Source organism: Emys orbicularis, chromosome 10, assembly GCF_028017835.1.
Source record: "Emys orbicularis isolate rEmyOrb1 chromosome 10, rEmyOrb1.hap1, whole genome shotgun sequence".
NCBI classification, from domain to species: Eukaryota; Metazoa; Chordata; order Testudines; family Emydidae; genus Emys; species Emys orbicularis.
The window spans coordinates 58,132,587-58,148,741 of NC_088692.1; the positions used below are offsets into that span (position 1 = coordinate 58,132,587).

Here is a 16,155-nt window from a genome sequence, read left to right on the forward strand (position 1 = left end):
GCTTTTACACAGTTGTTTTTTTTAATTATTGAAAGTATTATTTGTAGAAGAAAAATTGGTCCAGCCATTTGTAATGTTTAGCAGATGCTCTGGCAACTTAAAATTTTCCAGCAGTTAGTCAACTGAACAGATCAGTTAAAAGACACCACCACAACCACCACCACCACCACCACAACAACAAAAACTTATTTAAAAAGCAGTAATTATGCACCTTATGGAATCAGACCATTTTTCATATAGTCTGCAATTACTCTATCAAGTTTCTTAATTCAGTAACAAAGCTTGAGCTACTTAAATTTTTATGTTGCATCTTGTGATGTAATATAGATCAATACACCACAAGATGATGGGCATGGTACAAGATACCAGGATGATGGGCATGGTACAAGAACCTAAATGAAAGAGCATAGTTGCCCTGTGGCACACTCAAATCAGGCTATTAGAGGCAGAAGGACTTAAATTTTCAGCAACAATTAATTTTGTGGGCCCAAATTGTGCCAGAAAAAAGATGAGGCCAGGACTCCATCCTTCTAAAAATTTTACCCCTTTACTGTTTATCCATCTACATACTTTCATACTCTTAGTGGCCTTCTGACAGGGTCCCAGCAACGTTCAGGCACAAGGAGTTTAAGCTGGGCAAGAGCCTTTCTTCCTCATATTTTGTTTTTAATTAATGCTTTGATTCTCTTGATTCCACCCATTTACCACACCCATTGACTTCAGTGGAGTTGTACCTCCGTACCTGAGTAGAATTTGGCCCAGTAAGTTTCTGTCAAAACAAATAGCATGTGTTCTAACAAAGCTGCTATAGCCATTTACATAGCCCTAGAATGAATGAGGTTTTAAATAGCTTAATGTATCTGAACAGTCAGATGGTCGCTTAACTAAATGTAACATATTGACGAAATTTGTGGAGCTGTGCTGCCACTAGCTTTTGGTTTATTGAAACTGCAGATGTTTGGAGGAGAGAAATTAGCAGCTGAGCTGAATTACTTAGGGTGCATGACAGAGCAAATTGTTTAGGTAATGAAGCTGAAAATGCAGGGGGATTAGAATATTATATAGTAAAATTGTTCCTTGTTAATTCAGTTTGTGCTCCGATTTTGTTGCCTTAAACAGCACATTACACGAACCTTCCTTGTTTGTGTCAATGAATATGTATGAGTCCTAATTTAATCAATATACTTATAAAACAGCAGTAGCAATGTGTAGCACAAATCGCAGCCTTTCAGAAGCAGGTTATTTCAGTTTATATACTTAACACAGTTTAACGCCCTATTTGAATGTGTGGGGTAAGGAAATTCTGCACAGTCTGTAAAGTAGAAAACATCTAACTCAGATACAGGGAAGGATTTTTCATTATTGTTAAATATTTATTATGTAGAGGAAGAAGCTTTTTTGGGTAAGGCACTGGACTGGGACTCTGGAGATTTGGGTTCAATTCCTGACTCTGCTGTGAACTTGTCACCTTGTGCAGCCTTGAACAAGTCACAGAAGTGTCAGTCTAGCAACTTTGACCATGAGAGTAGTCCCAATGATGTAAATTGGACTATTTATGTGCTTGAAGTAAAGCACATGCATAAGAACTTTGCAGGATCAGAGCCAAGGTGCTTAGCGCTTTGCAAGATTGAGCGCGTAGGCTCCAATTCAACAAAGCAATTAAGCATGTGCTTAAATCCATATCTACTCAGCAAAGCAGGAATCAATGCCACAGGAGTATGTGCACAAAACTAATCACTACCACTGCCTGGAAAATTGGTTTCCCCCCCACCCACATAAAATTTTTCCCATCCAGAGATTCTATTTTTCCGCAGGAAATTCTGAACCTCTGCAAAAGGGTTGGAGGCAGAGGTGAAAGTAAGCTGGTACGCCCCGGTACGGCGTACCGGCAAGAGACGGTTTGCCATACCGGGGCGGTCCGGCTTCCCCAGGGGGCAATTTAAAGGGCCTGGGGCTCCCAGCAGGGGCTAGAGCCCCAGGCCCTTTAAATTGCCACCAGAGCCCCACTGCTGGAGCCCTGGGGTAGGGCTGCAGGGCTCTGGGGGCTATTTAAAAAGACCGGGGCTCCCGCTGCTTCTACCGCCCCGGCCCTTTAAATAGCCCTCGGAGCCCAGAGGTAGCGGGAGGCTCCAGAGGCTATTTAAAAGGCCCGGGGCTCCAGCTGCCTCTGCCGCCCTGGTCCTTTAAATAGCCGCTGGAGCCCCGTCGCTTCCCCAGGGCTCCCGCGGCTATTTACAGGGCCGGGGCGGTAGAAACAGGGGAGCCCCAGGCCCTTTAAATAGCCCCCGGAGCCCTGGGCTGCTGCTGCTACCCCGGGGGGGGGAGGGGGCAGTTACCTTACAGGGTGGGCTGGGGCTGGCTCTGACTCCCTCAGCCACCCACCTTCCGTCCTAGGCCCTGCCCCTTCCAGTGGCCAGAGCTGGCCCCAGCGTACCAGTAAGTCACTGGACTTACTTTCACCTCTGGTTGGAGGTGAGAACGTTTTCCTACATTTTTGTTTACAACTCTTTCAAGTCACTATACAGTTGGGAAATAGTAAGTGTGTGGGGAGAAAGAAACCGCTTTTAAAAGTGACCCTTTCACTTTTCCTTCTCTCTGCAATCAACACTTTAACTTGTCTCACTTTTGCCAGTTGGAAAACAGTCAAAACGTGTGTAGGAGCCCCTACAATTTTGAAATGAAAACTTCTGAAAAAAATTTAGAATTTGTTTCCAGAAATTTTTTGTTCTGAAAAACTTTTGGAACTTTTGGAATTTGTCAAATGAAATTTTTTGCAGAAAAATTTTGTTTTCAACAAAACCCCATTTTTCCACAGAAAAAAACTTTCTACCGGTTCTATTGATAACATACTTAGGTGTTTTGCTGAATCAGAGCCTTAATCTGTTACTCAGTTTCCCATTCATAAAAGGGAATAATGCTTCCTTTGTCTGTCTTGTCTTAAACTGTAAGAATTTGGGGCAAGGGCTGTCTCTTGCAGTGTGTAGCATAATCAGGCTCTGGTCTTGGTTTGGGCCTCTCCACAGGATAGCACAAATAATAAAATGTAAAACTTGTAAAGAACTGTAAATTTACACAGCTCTTCACAAATGTAGAGTTAGATTCCATCCCTACCCTGAAGAGTTTACAATCTATCTGACCAATAAAAGGCACAGGACAGTATTTCATTCGAGGGAAGGATGTGAGAATTAATAAGGGAGGGGTGATTACCTGGAGAAGAATAAATGGTCAGTTTTCAGAATGGAGAGAGGTAAATAGTGGTGTCCCCCAGGGGTCTGTACAGGGCCCAGTCCTGTTTAACATATTCATAAATGATCTGGGAAAAGGATAAACAGTGAGGTGGCAAAATTTTCAGATACAAAACTACTCAAGATAGGTAAGTCCCAGGCAGACTGTGAAGAGCTACAAAAGGATCTCTCAAAACTGGGTGACTGGGCAACAAAATGGCAGATGAAATTCAATGTTGATAAATGCAAAGTACTGCACATTGGAAAACATAATCCCAACTATACATATAAAATTATGGGGTTTAAATTAGCTGATACCACTCAAGAAAGAGATCTTGGAGTCATTGTGGATAGTTCTCTGAAAACACCCACTCAGTGTGCAGCAGCAGTCAAAAAAAGTGAACAGAATGTTGGGAATCATTAAGAAAGGGATAGATAATAAGACAGAAAATATCCTGTTACCTCTATATAAATCCATGGTACACCCACATCTTGAATACTGCATGCAGATGTGGTTGCCCATCTTAAAAAAGATATATTGGACTGGAAAAGGTTTAGAAAAGGGCAACAAAAATTATTAGGGCTGCTGTATGAGGAAAGATTAATATGACTGGGACTTTTCAGCTTGGAAAAGAGATGACTAAGGGCAGATATGATAGAGGTTTATAAAATCATGACTGGTGTGGAGAAAGTAAATAAGGAAGTGTTATTTACTCCATCTCAGAACACAAGAACTAGGAGCCACCAAATGAAATTAATAGGCAGCAGATTTAAAATAGACAAAAGGAAGTATTTTTTCACACAGCGCACAGTCAACCTGTGGAACTCCTTGCCAGAGGATGTTGTGAAGGCCAAAAGTATAACAGGGTTCAAAAAAGAACTAGATAAATTCATGGAGGATAGGTCCATCAATGGCTATTAGCCGAGATGGACAGGGATGGTGTCCCTAGCCTCTGTTTGCCAGAAGCTGGGAATGGGTGAAAGGCGATGGATCACTTGATGATTACCTGTTCTGTTCATTCGCTCTGGGGCACCTGGCATTGTCCACTGTCGGAAGACAGGATACTAGGCTAGATGGACCTTTGTCTGTCCCAGTATGGCCCTTCTTATGTTCTTATAAGAAATGGGTTTAGGGGAGGGACTGTGAGAGAGGGTTCTTGGCAGAGAAGTGCAGGGAGACTGTTCCAGACCTGGACAGAAGGAAGGAATGAAGCACAGAGTGGGAGGAGATGAAGGGAGGCTTTTTGAGTATAGGCAGCTCACAAAGATGCCAATTAGTGCTGATTTTGGTTGTCTGTTGGGAGTGTGCATTTGGAATTAGGCTAAAACAAACATAATTTTATTTTTGAAAACGCAAATATAAAGAAACTGTACCAACCAAAACAGATGTCAAAGAGGTAATGTAGCCAGTCAATAAAACATCCACATCAAAACATCAGGGATGGATGGGAAAGGAGTGTCCAGTAGTTAGGGCACTTGCCTGCCACTTGGGAGACACTGAGTCAATTCACTGATCTGCCACAGATTTTCTGTATGATCTTGGACAAGTCACTTGGCCTCTCTGTGCCTCCATTTCCCAACTGTAAAACAGGGATAATAGTACTGCCACCTCACAGGGGTGTTATGAGGATGAAGACATTAGACTGTGAGGTACTCAGACACTAATGTGATGGGGACAGTATAAATACCACAGATATTCAGAAGTACTGCCTCTTTCCCTCAATGGCCACTTGGTGTTCTCAAGAGTTATTTCTGCAGTGGCCTGTTGTGCTACTCAGGTGACTGCCAGCTTGAGCCTGTATTTGGGAATCTTGGTGTGTGGCTTGGGTTTTTTAATTCAGTTTCTGGGTGGGAGTGTGCCACTTTCTTCTGCACAGGACACTTTCAGTATGGTTCTGGAACATGTTTTTTTCCACAATATGAAATATTCTTAGTATACTAATCTACCAATACTAACTATGTCTGTCACCTTGGTATCCATAGCTGTTTCTAAGCAACCACAAGAGTTTTATTTTTTCTCCAATTCATATGGAAGAAATAATTTTGTTCATGCATGAACCAAAATCAGTCTGAGCACCACCCTGGGAGACTGGAATTGTAAATTATAATTTAGGCTAATTCTAGCTTAAAACATGAATTACAGTATTTTATATAACCTGAAAAAAAAAACCTACTGTATAAAGATGTGTAAGCACTAAACAGACACAATTAACATTAATAGTGCAGAAAACTTTGAAACTGGGAATGTGAGTAACTCAAGTTGTAACATATTTTTGACATGCAAAAGTGTTTCCCATGTGTCTTGTTTGCATATGAACAAGATTTTAGCAAGTGCATATTTGCATGTCAAAGTTGAAAATGAGAGAGAAGATGCCATATTTTCACCCTTATAAGAAAAACATGTAGCTTATGTACAGGCAGTTTGCATTCACTAGCCATAAAGTAGCTGTGACCTTTAATAATTTTACAGAAGGTATATGAACTTGTTACAGGGTTCTGTTTTAATATTGATTTGCAAAAGCAACCACTTAAAGCAGTAATTGATCTTATGTCTTTCCCTGCGTTAATTTTAATACAATTATTGGTTGTGGCAATCCCAAGCAATTTATGCTTCAGAGCTTCCTTCTACTGAATTGTAGCTCAAAAGTTAAAAGTAAAGGTTAAGTATTAAATGTTGTGTGATAATTGAAACTAAGTGTACTAAAGATAATCTACTCTATGACAAGTTCAGAGTTCTAAAAACATATCTAATTTGGTGCCACTACCCTTATCCATAATGATCAGTAAATGCTTCCGTGCCCAGGGTCTAACTATTTCCCTTCTTGTGTTTTATGTAAATTCCATTTCATTATCGCAGTAGGACATTCCAGACAATGCATTTTAGGCTAATTATTGCCCTTTTTAGACTATTCATCACTTAGCCTCAGGCTAGTATTGTGAAGGCATGTTACATTTCTCCAGAAACAAATTGCAAATGTCCTCTTGCTTAACAATTTGTAAAGAAATAACTATTGCATGCTTAAACTTCAGATGAGACTTTATGCATTAGTGATAACATACAAACAGCCTATTACATCAGTTTCTACAAGTAACAACATGGCAATAACATATACAGAAGTGGAGTATTAAATATATATTGAGGTTTATCTGTCCAGTTGAGTCTTATCTATTGACTGGCAACACTAGTTCGAATAGGATGTTAACTCACAACAGCAGGGAAGAAAGTGGGTCTTACGTTTCAGGTACAGAAGTGGGAGCTGGATGATTTATTCCTGAAGTTGTCTTAGAATTTTTGTGTTGTTATTAGGCCAGTTACTTAATATCCGTGCCTCAGTTTCCTGTGTGTAAAATAAGCATAATGCTATGTCACCTGTTGTGAGGTGCTTCCGTCATGAACGTTTGTGAGGTGCTCAGATGCTGTAGTAATTACTAATGCATATAATACATTAATAAAATAATATAAATTAACACTTGGTAGCTTCCTCCCCTGTTGTTTTCAGTGTGTGAGCGGAACAGCAAAGTGAAATAAAGACGCTTGTATGGAGGGTACAAGCAAGCCTGCAGAGCTTTCAGAGGTCCTGAATCCTAATATGACTTTCATTTCAGCCTGTCATTATAACTGCCCCAGGAAAATTGTGGGATTAAATGTCTGGAAGTAGGAGGTGCCCAGGATAGAATCAGTTGCACACAGTGCCCCACTGTGTGAAAATGTTTGAGAACCACTGGTACAGAAATGTCAGTAAAGAAGCTGTGTAGTTGCATAGCTGCTGGTGCTGCTTTCTGAGCTTAGCATAGTAGCTAGTGTTCAAATCATGGGAGCAAGTCACTATTCCTCAGTAGTTGCTTCGTTTACTGCATTTTATATGGATTGGGGAATATTCTAATTTGCCAGATGCCTGTAATAAATTTAAGACATGTTCATTTAATGTTTTCTGGTCCTTAAAATAACATGCCTGACCCTAAACTGTGAGGCTCCCTATTGCATGCAAGTGGATCAGAGAGAAAAATTGACATTGCTTGCTTAACAACTATTCATTTCACACTATTGGTGTTCAAAGTGCTTAACAGTACATAGAACAATACACAATCTCTAATGAGAAAAGCAGACACATTTACCATATGAACCCATGCTGAGAAAAAAGGCTAAGGTACCCCCAAACATATTGTGATGTAATGTACTTTGAGGTTTACTGTTGGACAGCTATAAATTCAACAAAGTTAATATAAAGTCTCTCAGAGGTAATCAGGCAATGTGTTAATGGATTTTAAACTCCTCATTGGAGATTAACTGCTCTTCTGATAGTAAATTATGGTAAGAAACCTCATTGTATCTTGGAAAAACTCCATTGGAAATTGTGAGAAATTTATGGATGGAGCAGCCAAGTTTAATTGATGAAGCCTGATCCCACAACATTGCACAAACCAGTCTCAGAATTTTGGGAGACAAAGCATACAAGGCAACAGCGCTCAGGTACACACTATTTTATAAAAAATGCACGCTTGCACACACACACAAAGTAAATTGGACTTCTGAACTGTGAAACACTACCGATACCTGGTGAAAAGTCCTGCCTGAAAGAGACTTTGTTAGTAATAGAACCTTTCGAAGGATGCAAACCACATACACTGGTGGAGTTTGAGGATGTATTCCGAGGTACTTACACAGAACAGACTCCCTGGTAATGTGTGTTACTTGCCCGGGTGGGCACCTTATGAACTTTGAGATATGCTGAAAGAGCTTCATAGCATGATAAACTTAATTCTAATTGCTGTTCAGTAAAGAAGTATTGCTTTCATAGAGTTCATCTGTGGTCCTTTCTCAAGAAAGGGAGAGAAATACAAAGACAGAAGAGAAGTTATACTCCAGTGCACCTAGAGTACTGCCATATTTTCCTCCCTTCTTCAGTCTCAGGGTGTTAATACACAAATTATTAATAATAAACATTCAATCTAAATTTTTTGTGAAGTTGAGATCCTTCATTTAAAATGCTACCAGTATTTCCCATATTTATCTGTGTATAAACTGGTCAATAGTGTAGACTAGATGGCCGTGACACTTGTGTGTAAAGTGTTACATTCATATCATGGATTTTCAGCCAGGACAAGCTTTATACCTTTTGTAACAATTCTGAGGAAAGGAGATTTGAGGATACCTTTTAGTATTTAGTTCTTCAGCCAAAATGTGAACTCCCCAGTTCTTTTTGGCTTTGAAATGCTGATCCTAGCCTTCTTGTGGGTTCTTAAACACCTTCTCAAATGACCCATTTTAATAACCTGAAAGCTATTATATAACGAGCAGCCATAATTTAGTCCAAGGCTCTAGGGGGACCCTCACAGTTCAGCAATGAATAGTTAATGCAGTATAATGTTTAGTAGGTTATTAGTTTTCACTGTACAAATGCTGATCAGGGAACGCTTTTATAAGGTGTTTAAAAGAAAATGTAATTAACTGGTTGCGTGCTTCTGTTGCAGCTCAAATTGAAATTATTCCATGCAAGATCTGTGGAGACAAATCATCAGGAATCCATTATGGTGTCATTACATGTGAAGGCTGCAAGGTAAGCTTCGGGAAAAAAATTAAGTCTTAAAACATCTGTGTTTATCCATTTGAGTTTGAGTCTTTCATTTTCTAAATATCAAATTTTGTTTTGCTGTGAAGTTGATTATGTTTGATTGATAAAACTAGTAAAAAAATGGGGAACAAGTTTTAAAATACAGTTTAAGCATAAGCTTTGGCTCCTAGGTGATTTTTTTCTAAGCCCTTGGGAGAGCTTCCAAAATCACAGGACTTCCTGTTGTGCTATGGATGTGATAGGTTCCTTTATTATCAAACTGACACTGAATGAATAGAAGAAGAGTAGAAAGATGAGTCCTTTCCAGCAGGCCACAATGAATCTGTTTTATGGATTCACTTGGATAGAATTTGTGGTTTTCTTGATTTTTGGATTTTTTTGGTAAGTTGCAAAGAAACCTAGTCAAAGGGTGTTAGTTGAGATCTCAGGCTTTTAAGTTTCCATTTGTAAATGTGTGTTTGTAATTTACTGGACTGACTTGTACGTATATTTTATCCCGCATAGAAAACAGCATGAGATGAAAAAATTGTATGGGGTGTAGTTTTTGTATTAAAGATATAAAAACCTTCCTGCTGGCAAAAAAAAATGTTCACTGTGGTGCAATTCATTGCCGTGTGAGGTTTAGGCTTGGATTTTTTTTTCTCCTGAAGTTGAATCTTCAATAACTCCACTAAAATAAAATTTCAGTAGCAGTGTTAACCCTCTGTTCGGTGTCAATTTCTTTCAACAAAGATTTAAATTCATTCAGCATTAATGTTGATACCTGTCTGGCTATACTGCAAATACACACACACACGTGCGTGCGCGCGACCTGGTCCTGACACATTGCGTACATCCCCGCTGCAGGCTTGCTTTGCAGGCATCATTCTCTCACGCGAGTACCTTCTTCTGTCACTCGAGTACTAATGGGTTTTCCACCTTTAACCCACATTTCAAAGGATAAGAGATTACTCTTGCCATTTCTTTCCCAAGCTGCTTGCCTGCTTCCCTTGCTGGGCACATGTAACTGCAACTACCTTCAGAGATTAGGCTCCTGTCTTTGTGCTAGACAGAGATTCATCCTGGGCTCTTCCAGACAGGATTTTAGCTTTTTTGCTCTGACTAACTCTTCCGTCTAGCAGCAGCGCTGGTAAGGAGAGATTTCTGGAAGGGGATCATAATGGAAGCTCGGCATTTCCCAAGTTCAGTGCTTCCTCGGTGATGGGCTCTGCTAAATATCTTCATCCATTTTATCCTGATGAAGCTTCTGTCCACCACTGAGCAGCTTCAGGATTCAAGGGCAAGCTTCATAAGAGAGAAGGGAAGGGTCGCATACCTTGGCCAAGACTGCTGCTTTGACAGGCTCATTTTGTCCTAGATATATGATATTGGGGAAGGCCAAAGCCATGATGCCTGAATACTGCCTTACTGTGTCACAGTTATCGTTGCCCCTCTTCATCACTTACCTTAGGAATCAGCCAGTCATTTTCAGCCAAAGGGCAACTCTGATGTGCAGTGTGAAAAACCAGGTGGTTGCTCTACTCTATTCAAATCACACTCTTTATTTTTGATAGGGACAGCCATGCACACCAGCAGCCCTGAGCAAGTGACTTTGTGTTTCATATCTTCATCTTAGTGCTCCTCCCCATCCCATCATCCAGACCTAGAAATTTAGAGCATCAGTTAGCTTGGTTCTTTCTAATTTCTTTACACAGCTTACATTCAGCTTGCCACCCAGTCTCCAGCCACATCTCTCAAAGTCTAAGGTCTTGCAGGAGTTCAGAGAGAAATTCTAAAAGAAAGTCAATGTGCTTCACATTATTACGGACAGTCTGCAGTATTCCTAGGTTCTCAGCCAGATATCGCTGCTGTGCAGTTCCAACTTGAGATAGGGACAGGAAGAGGACAAGAGATTCCTCCCATCTCCAAAATATCAAACCCAAAAAGGGAACAAACACTAGAAAGAGCTACAATGAGTTTAATCTCTTGGGGGATGTGTTAATCACTCCAAGCATTCATCCAGGTCATCAGCTGAAGAGGGTCCATTTCTATGTTCATCCTTTTATCTGGTCTCCTTTTCCTGTACGAAGAGTTGAGGTTCATGAATTTTATTGACTACACCCTAACAAGCATAAACCCTGACCCTCAGCTCCCTCTAGCCCAAGACTCTCTATACGTGAGCATAGGAAGAAGGGGAAAGCCATTTTCCTAATGCCTGAATCTCTGTTGGAGATTCTGGATACCAGTGGATTCCAGGACATAGAAGAAAAGATCCCATCAACAGGGCTGTAGAGGAACCATACTAATAGGTTCAGCCGGACAAATCTTTCAAACTCTCCTTGGACCACAATGTCTGCTTCATTTCTTTAGATAATCCAAAATCTGTGTCATCACAGGAATATCAGCAGACTAAAGATACTATTCTTGACATGGCTTCCCCTCCATACTGCGAAGTTCTATTGGCTCATGATCACTACCCACTTGGAAGATTGGCAAATGTTTTCTTCTCCCAGGTTGGTACTGCTTCAGACAAATGGGCTTTCTAAGAGAGCAGGGACCAGGCATAGAATCCCAAAATGCTCCCTCTCTTACCCTCTTGTCTTTTCTCCCTCCTCAGGACACCAGTAATTGGCAAGTAGTGCTGGACAGTTCCATGGAACATGTCATCACCCTCGGGTTCATTATTCCATTTTCAGTGAAAAAGCAGGGTTTTTTTTGTTTGTTTGTTTGTTTGTTTTGGAGGGAGGGTGGAGACTAAAAACAAAAAACAGTAAGCTTAGCCCAGTATTTGTCCTGTCCAGATGGAGTACAGCAGTAGTCAAGGTTTTTTTTCCTGAATGAAGACACTGGCTATTCTAATGCAAGAGAAAACCCCTTCATGTGATCAATCAACCTCACGAAGGTCTGTACTCTGGTGTACCTATGTCCCCAGTGCTACCTGAGAGATGAAGTCAAGAAAGCCACAACCAATTATAGTCATTGTACATCTCAAGTTGTCCCAAGGTGCGTGGTTATCCTGACATCCACTTTGAGACCAGTACCTCTATGGTTTCTTATCAAAGTCTTATTCATGTGAAGAAGCAGCACTTTGACACTCTATCTTAGTTTTCCATAGAATATCAAGTCAAGCACAAGGGCTCTGTCCTTATTTTCAAGGCTGTCAATGGTCTGAGCACAGGATATCTAAAAGATCACCTAAAGCTCCAGGATGAAGATTATGGTCAACCACTCCACTCCTCTGGCTCAATGGAACTTTCTGCTGTAAGGGTAAAGCTAGTGTTCAGGAGACAGAGCTTCCTTGGGAGCTGGTTGCAGACTTGGGAACAAATTCCCACAGGAACTAAGGATGATCACAAACCTCACCACCTTCCAAGTACAAGGTGCATTTCTTTGACCTGCTTTCTCTAACATAAACATGTAGCAGGCGTGTATGTATGAAAAAAGAACCACACTGCACACACAATCCAATCTCCCATTGGGAAGAGGATGAAAGCAAACAAGCCACACATAATATAGTAGGCAGATTGCCTAATGCACTGTGGAAAGGTCCTCCGATTCTATGGTGAAGAAGATGGTATGAGAACCAATATAAAACAGAACTGTCCAGATCTTCAAGACTCACAATATTGTCAATGACCAGAATTGCTCCTCCGTCCAGTCTGAGAAGTTCATTCACCTAGGAGTTCTTGGGCAAACCTCCACAAGAGGAGCTTTTGGCGAAGCTGGCAGGTCTCACTTTACCAGTGCTTTCAGCTAGTACGTGCATGGCCATCTGCATGGAGACAGTACTCTGGGCAATTCTGCTTCTCCTCCTCTGCAAGATCCCCTGATCAACCATTGGAACTCACCTGAGCAGACATAAGTTCATCCATTGAGAATCCCTCCATCAGAATGGCTTTTCCACCTTTAACTAACGTAAATCCCTCACTTATCAAAGGACAAGGAGGTCCCTGTCTGAACCTCCAACAATCAGAATAATGACAGATGCCAGCCTGACAGTGGGGAGTGTAAATGGAGTCCCATATGGGTCAGGCAAATGGTTTCCCCTGGTCTCCTATGCAGTGAAGAATGCAAAACTTAATCTGCCTTTGAGAATCCAACCAGGTCAGCTAAGCTAATGGCGGGGAAAGCAAAAGCAGCCCTCCCCCCCAATAAAACAAAGGCCCAAACAACAAAGTGAGGGATGTTCTCCTGTTCTTGGAGCATCAGGACCATAGGATAACTATGTACAGCCAGGACAACTAAGCCTACACGCACTTGAAGCAGGTGAATAATATCCCACTTACCTCATTCATGTCCTTCACTCATTCTTGGTTTTGGGGTTAAAATGAAATATCGTGTCTGCTAGGTATCTGACACTCTGCGTGTGTTCATATATTTCTCTTCTTAAAAAAGAATGGCACTCATGGAGTTCAAATCTTCCTAACCTTGGTGGGGATGACTGTGTTCAGAGTGTAAATGATCATGGCTTTAAAAGTGTTTAAAATCCTGTGCTGTGGCAGATGTAAAGGTAAAGAAGGATTTTGTTTGTGTTACACTCTTCCACAGTAGAAGCAACAAAGTCTCACTGAAGAGAGCTATTTCAGGTGGGGGACAACTTGGTGTATCTTGGCTTCTCTCAATGTGAAACAGTTAGGTACTATTTCCCCACAGTGTGTATTCCAACCTTTTTGTGGCTGTAATCACTGCAATTTTATATGTTCTTATACTACTCTTCACATAATCTAACCTTTGATTTTAAAAAATACCCTAAGTTTGAGTTGTTTCACACACTGCTTTGATGGTGCAGCTATTAAGGTAGTGGTCCCAGTCCTGCACTGTGATTCTCGGGTAGACTCTTGTACTAGTTCAAAATCCCAGTGAAGTCAATGAGGTTCCACATGGGTGCAAAAATCCATCCATGTGCATCAGATTGCAGAATCATGGCCCTAAATGATCATTAAGTGAACAGAAGTGCTGCTACCCTCTCAAGCCAGTCTTGTGGGAAATGATCTCCAATAGCAGCAGCGAAGTTGGATGGTTTCTTCTCTCTCACTCTTTTCACCCCAGTGTGGTGGGAACTTCAAAGCCAAAATGGGATTGTTTAAATGTTAACATTATTAAACACAGGACATTTATTTTATTTTCTAATTTAAAAAATAAAAGGAAATTAAACGCAAACATCTACGCTAATGTAGCATTAAGATTCCACATTTGAAACCACAAAAAAGCTGGGGAGAGCAAAAGTTAAGATTCCAATAGCAATGTTAACTTGGCCTAATTCCCCTTTGCAGTGCTGTAATTATTACATTTAATAATACTTAGTAGTCTTTTCTGTTCAGTTTTCAAACTTTTTTTATTATATCCTTTGGCATTTTTAATGAAGCCAAGTTAATGCTACTCAGGAATCTTTCATTTCCTAACTTCTTGTGATTTTAGCTGTTCTACCTTAATCTAGTGATCTATATTTAATATTTATTTGTGTTTTACAAAGAAATAAAAACCTCACTGAACATTTGCAAGCCTCCTGCCTCTTACTTGGGCTTAAATGCCTCTTTAAAAAAAACACCCTCTTTTTTTTAACCAAAAAATGAATTTCCTCATCTGTCTATTGCTAATCTCCTCTGTGAAAGTTAATGTACAAAACACATTTGAGGGTGAAGGGAAGAAAGTACCCCTCTCTGTAATACTTTCAATTGTCATTGTTTGGTTTGTTGAGACAGAACTGAATTTTCATTTGTGATTAGTAAATACAATCCTTGAAAATCTGTTGGGTACCATCATTAGAAGAGGGAGAATGATTGAGTGCATCATCTCCAGCTTTGTCCCTAAACAGAGAAACTATTTTCAGGTACTACTTGATATTCTAAATTTAATTCCTGAATAGTTTTTGAAGACTTATAGTGAAATACTTTGATATTAGGAAACAAAATTTTGAATATGAATAGGGTTAGAAGGATTATTTATCATCGGTAAATATCAGTAAACGTCAATTTCATCGGACGTATAAATTGAAAAAAATATCTCCATCGATAATAATCCAAATTTACACACAGGCAAAATAAGATAAAAATGATGCCTGAGAATTTAGAGTTTGATTTAAGGATAAATACTTTGTATATTTTGATGTGAGATGTTGACAATTTGTGTTTTAACTGTTACAAAACTTTAAACTTTTGAATTTAACATCTGTCATTAAATACATGTCTGACACACAAACACACACATTATTTCCCACAGCGGTGAAAATGTAAATTGAAAAATGCTTAGAAATAAAGATTGATATCCGCTGAAATTATGAAAAAATAAAAATCGAGATTTGCCATGCCTAGTTCTGAACTATGCCTTTAGAGGTGTGGATACAACTAGTTTCAGGCCACTCTCCTTACTGGAATGCATACATTCAGTTTCATAACACCTTTCACATAGGGCACTTGAGGGCATTTCTTGTACTTTCAGAAGTTTAAAGGCACTCAGCCCTCACTCTCTTGGCACTCTTCAAAGCTGTGAGAGAGTCTTGTTTCGTTAAAAAATACAACTGGAGCATTCCTGTTGTTCCTTTGAAGGAGAATACTTTCGTTTTTCTTTTCACGTGGACTTCAATTTATGCATGAATCCAACTAGTTCTAAGTTCTCCGATTATAAAATCTTTTTTTGTTTGTTTTTTACTTAACTCTGAGGGTCACATTGACTTTGCCTATATTTGCCTTTAAATCCTGTGGGGGTTTTTTCCTTTTTTTTTTTTCCTTTTTTTTTTTTTTAAATATTGTACTGTTCTGCCTAAACCAGTTTCCAATAAAAACTGGTGAGCTGTTATGGATGGAACCTAATCATATTACAAACTGGGTTTATCAGGAGCTTTGTATAAACTGATAAAGGCACTGTAGGAAAACCTGTCTTGAATGTAATTATTACCAGTTTTGGTTTTTGCATTTGTTTCCAGAGCTGTTAAACCCTTAATCTCTATTAACAAATACTTACCCAAAAATCTTTCCCCTTGAAATCTAAAAAATAATTTAGTTGTCATAAAATGGTTACAAGTACAGTTGGAATATTTTCATCCTTTTCATATAACAATTATCTCTTGTTATGTTTTTAAAAGAAATTTGAAGAGAGTTTGATTTAAAATCAGAAAGGATTTCCCCCCCCCCCCAAATTGTTAGTTGCTGAGAATATTGCAAAACTTAATGATACGTGGATGTCTCTAAGTATTAGCCATAAATCATGGGATTATGAATAAGTCTTAGTTGTCACAGGCCTGTATATAATCATTCCAAAACGTCTGTCATTAGTATGCAGCAAGGCAGCTGTCAGCTGTTTTCTTGTAATTAAACAGCCAATGAGCAGCTAATTAAGACATATGTGTATACAGAAGTGGAAGAGGGTAAGCTAATGAACTG

The 16,155-nt window shown here is 39.7% G+C and overlaps 1 protein-coding gene across 1 annotated transcript in view; it reads left to right on the top strand.

Moving 5' to 3' along the window:
* RORA (RAR related orphan receptor A) overlaps window positions 1-16,155 on the top strand; it is a 541,310-nt gene that overhangs the window by 502,934 nt on the left and 22,221 nt on the right. The window contains exon 3 of the mRNA XM_065411766.1: window positions 8,697-8,782. Within this exon, the coding sequence (XP_065267838.1) occupies window positions 8,697-8,782 (86 nt within the window). The remainder of the gene's footprint in view (window positions 1-8,696; window positions 8,783-16,155) is intronic.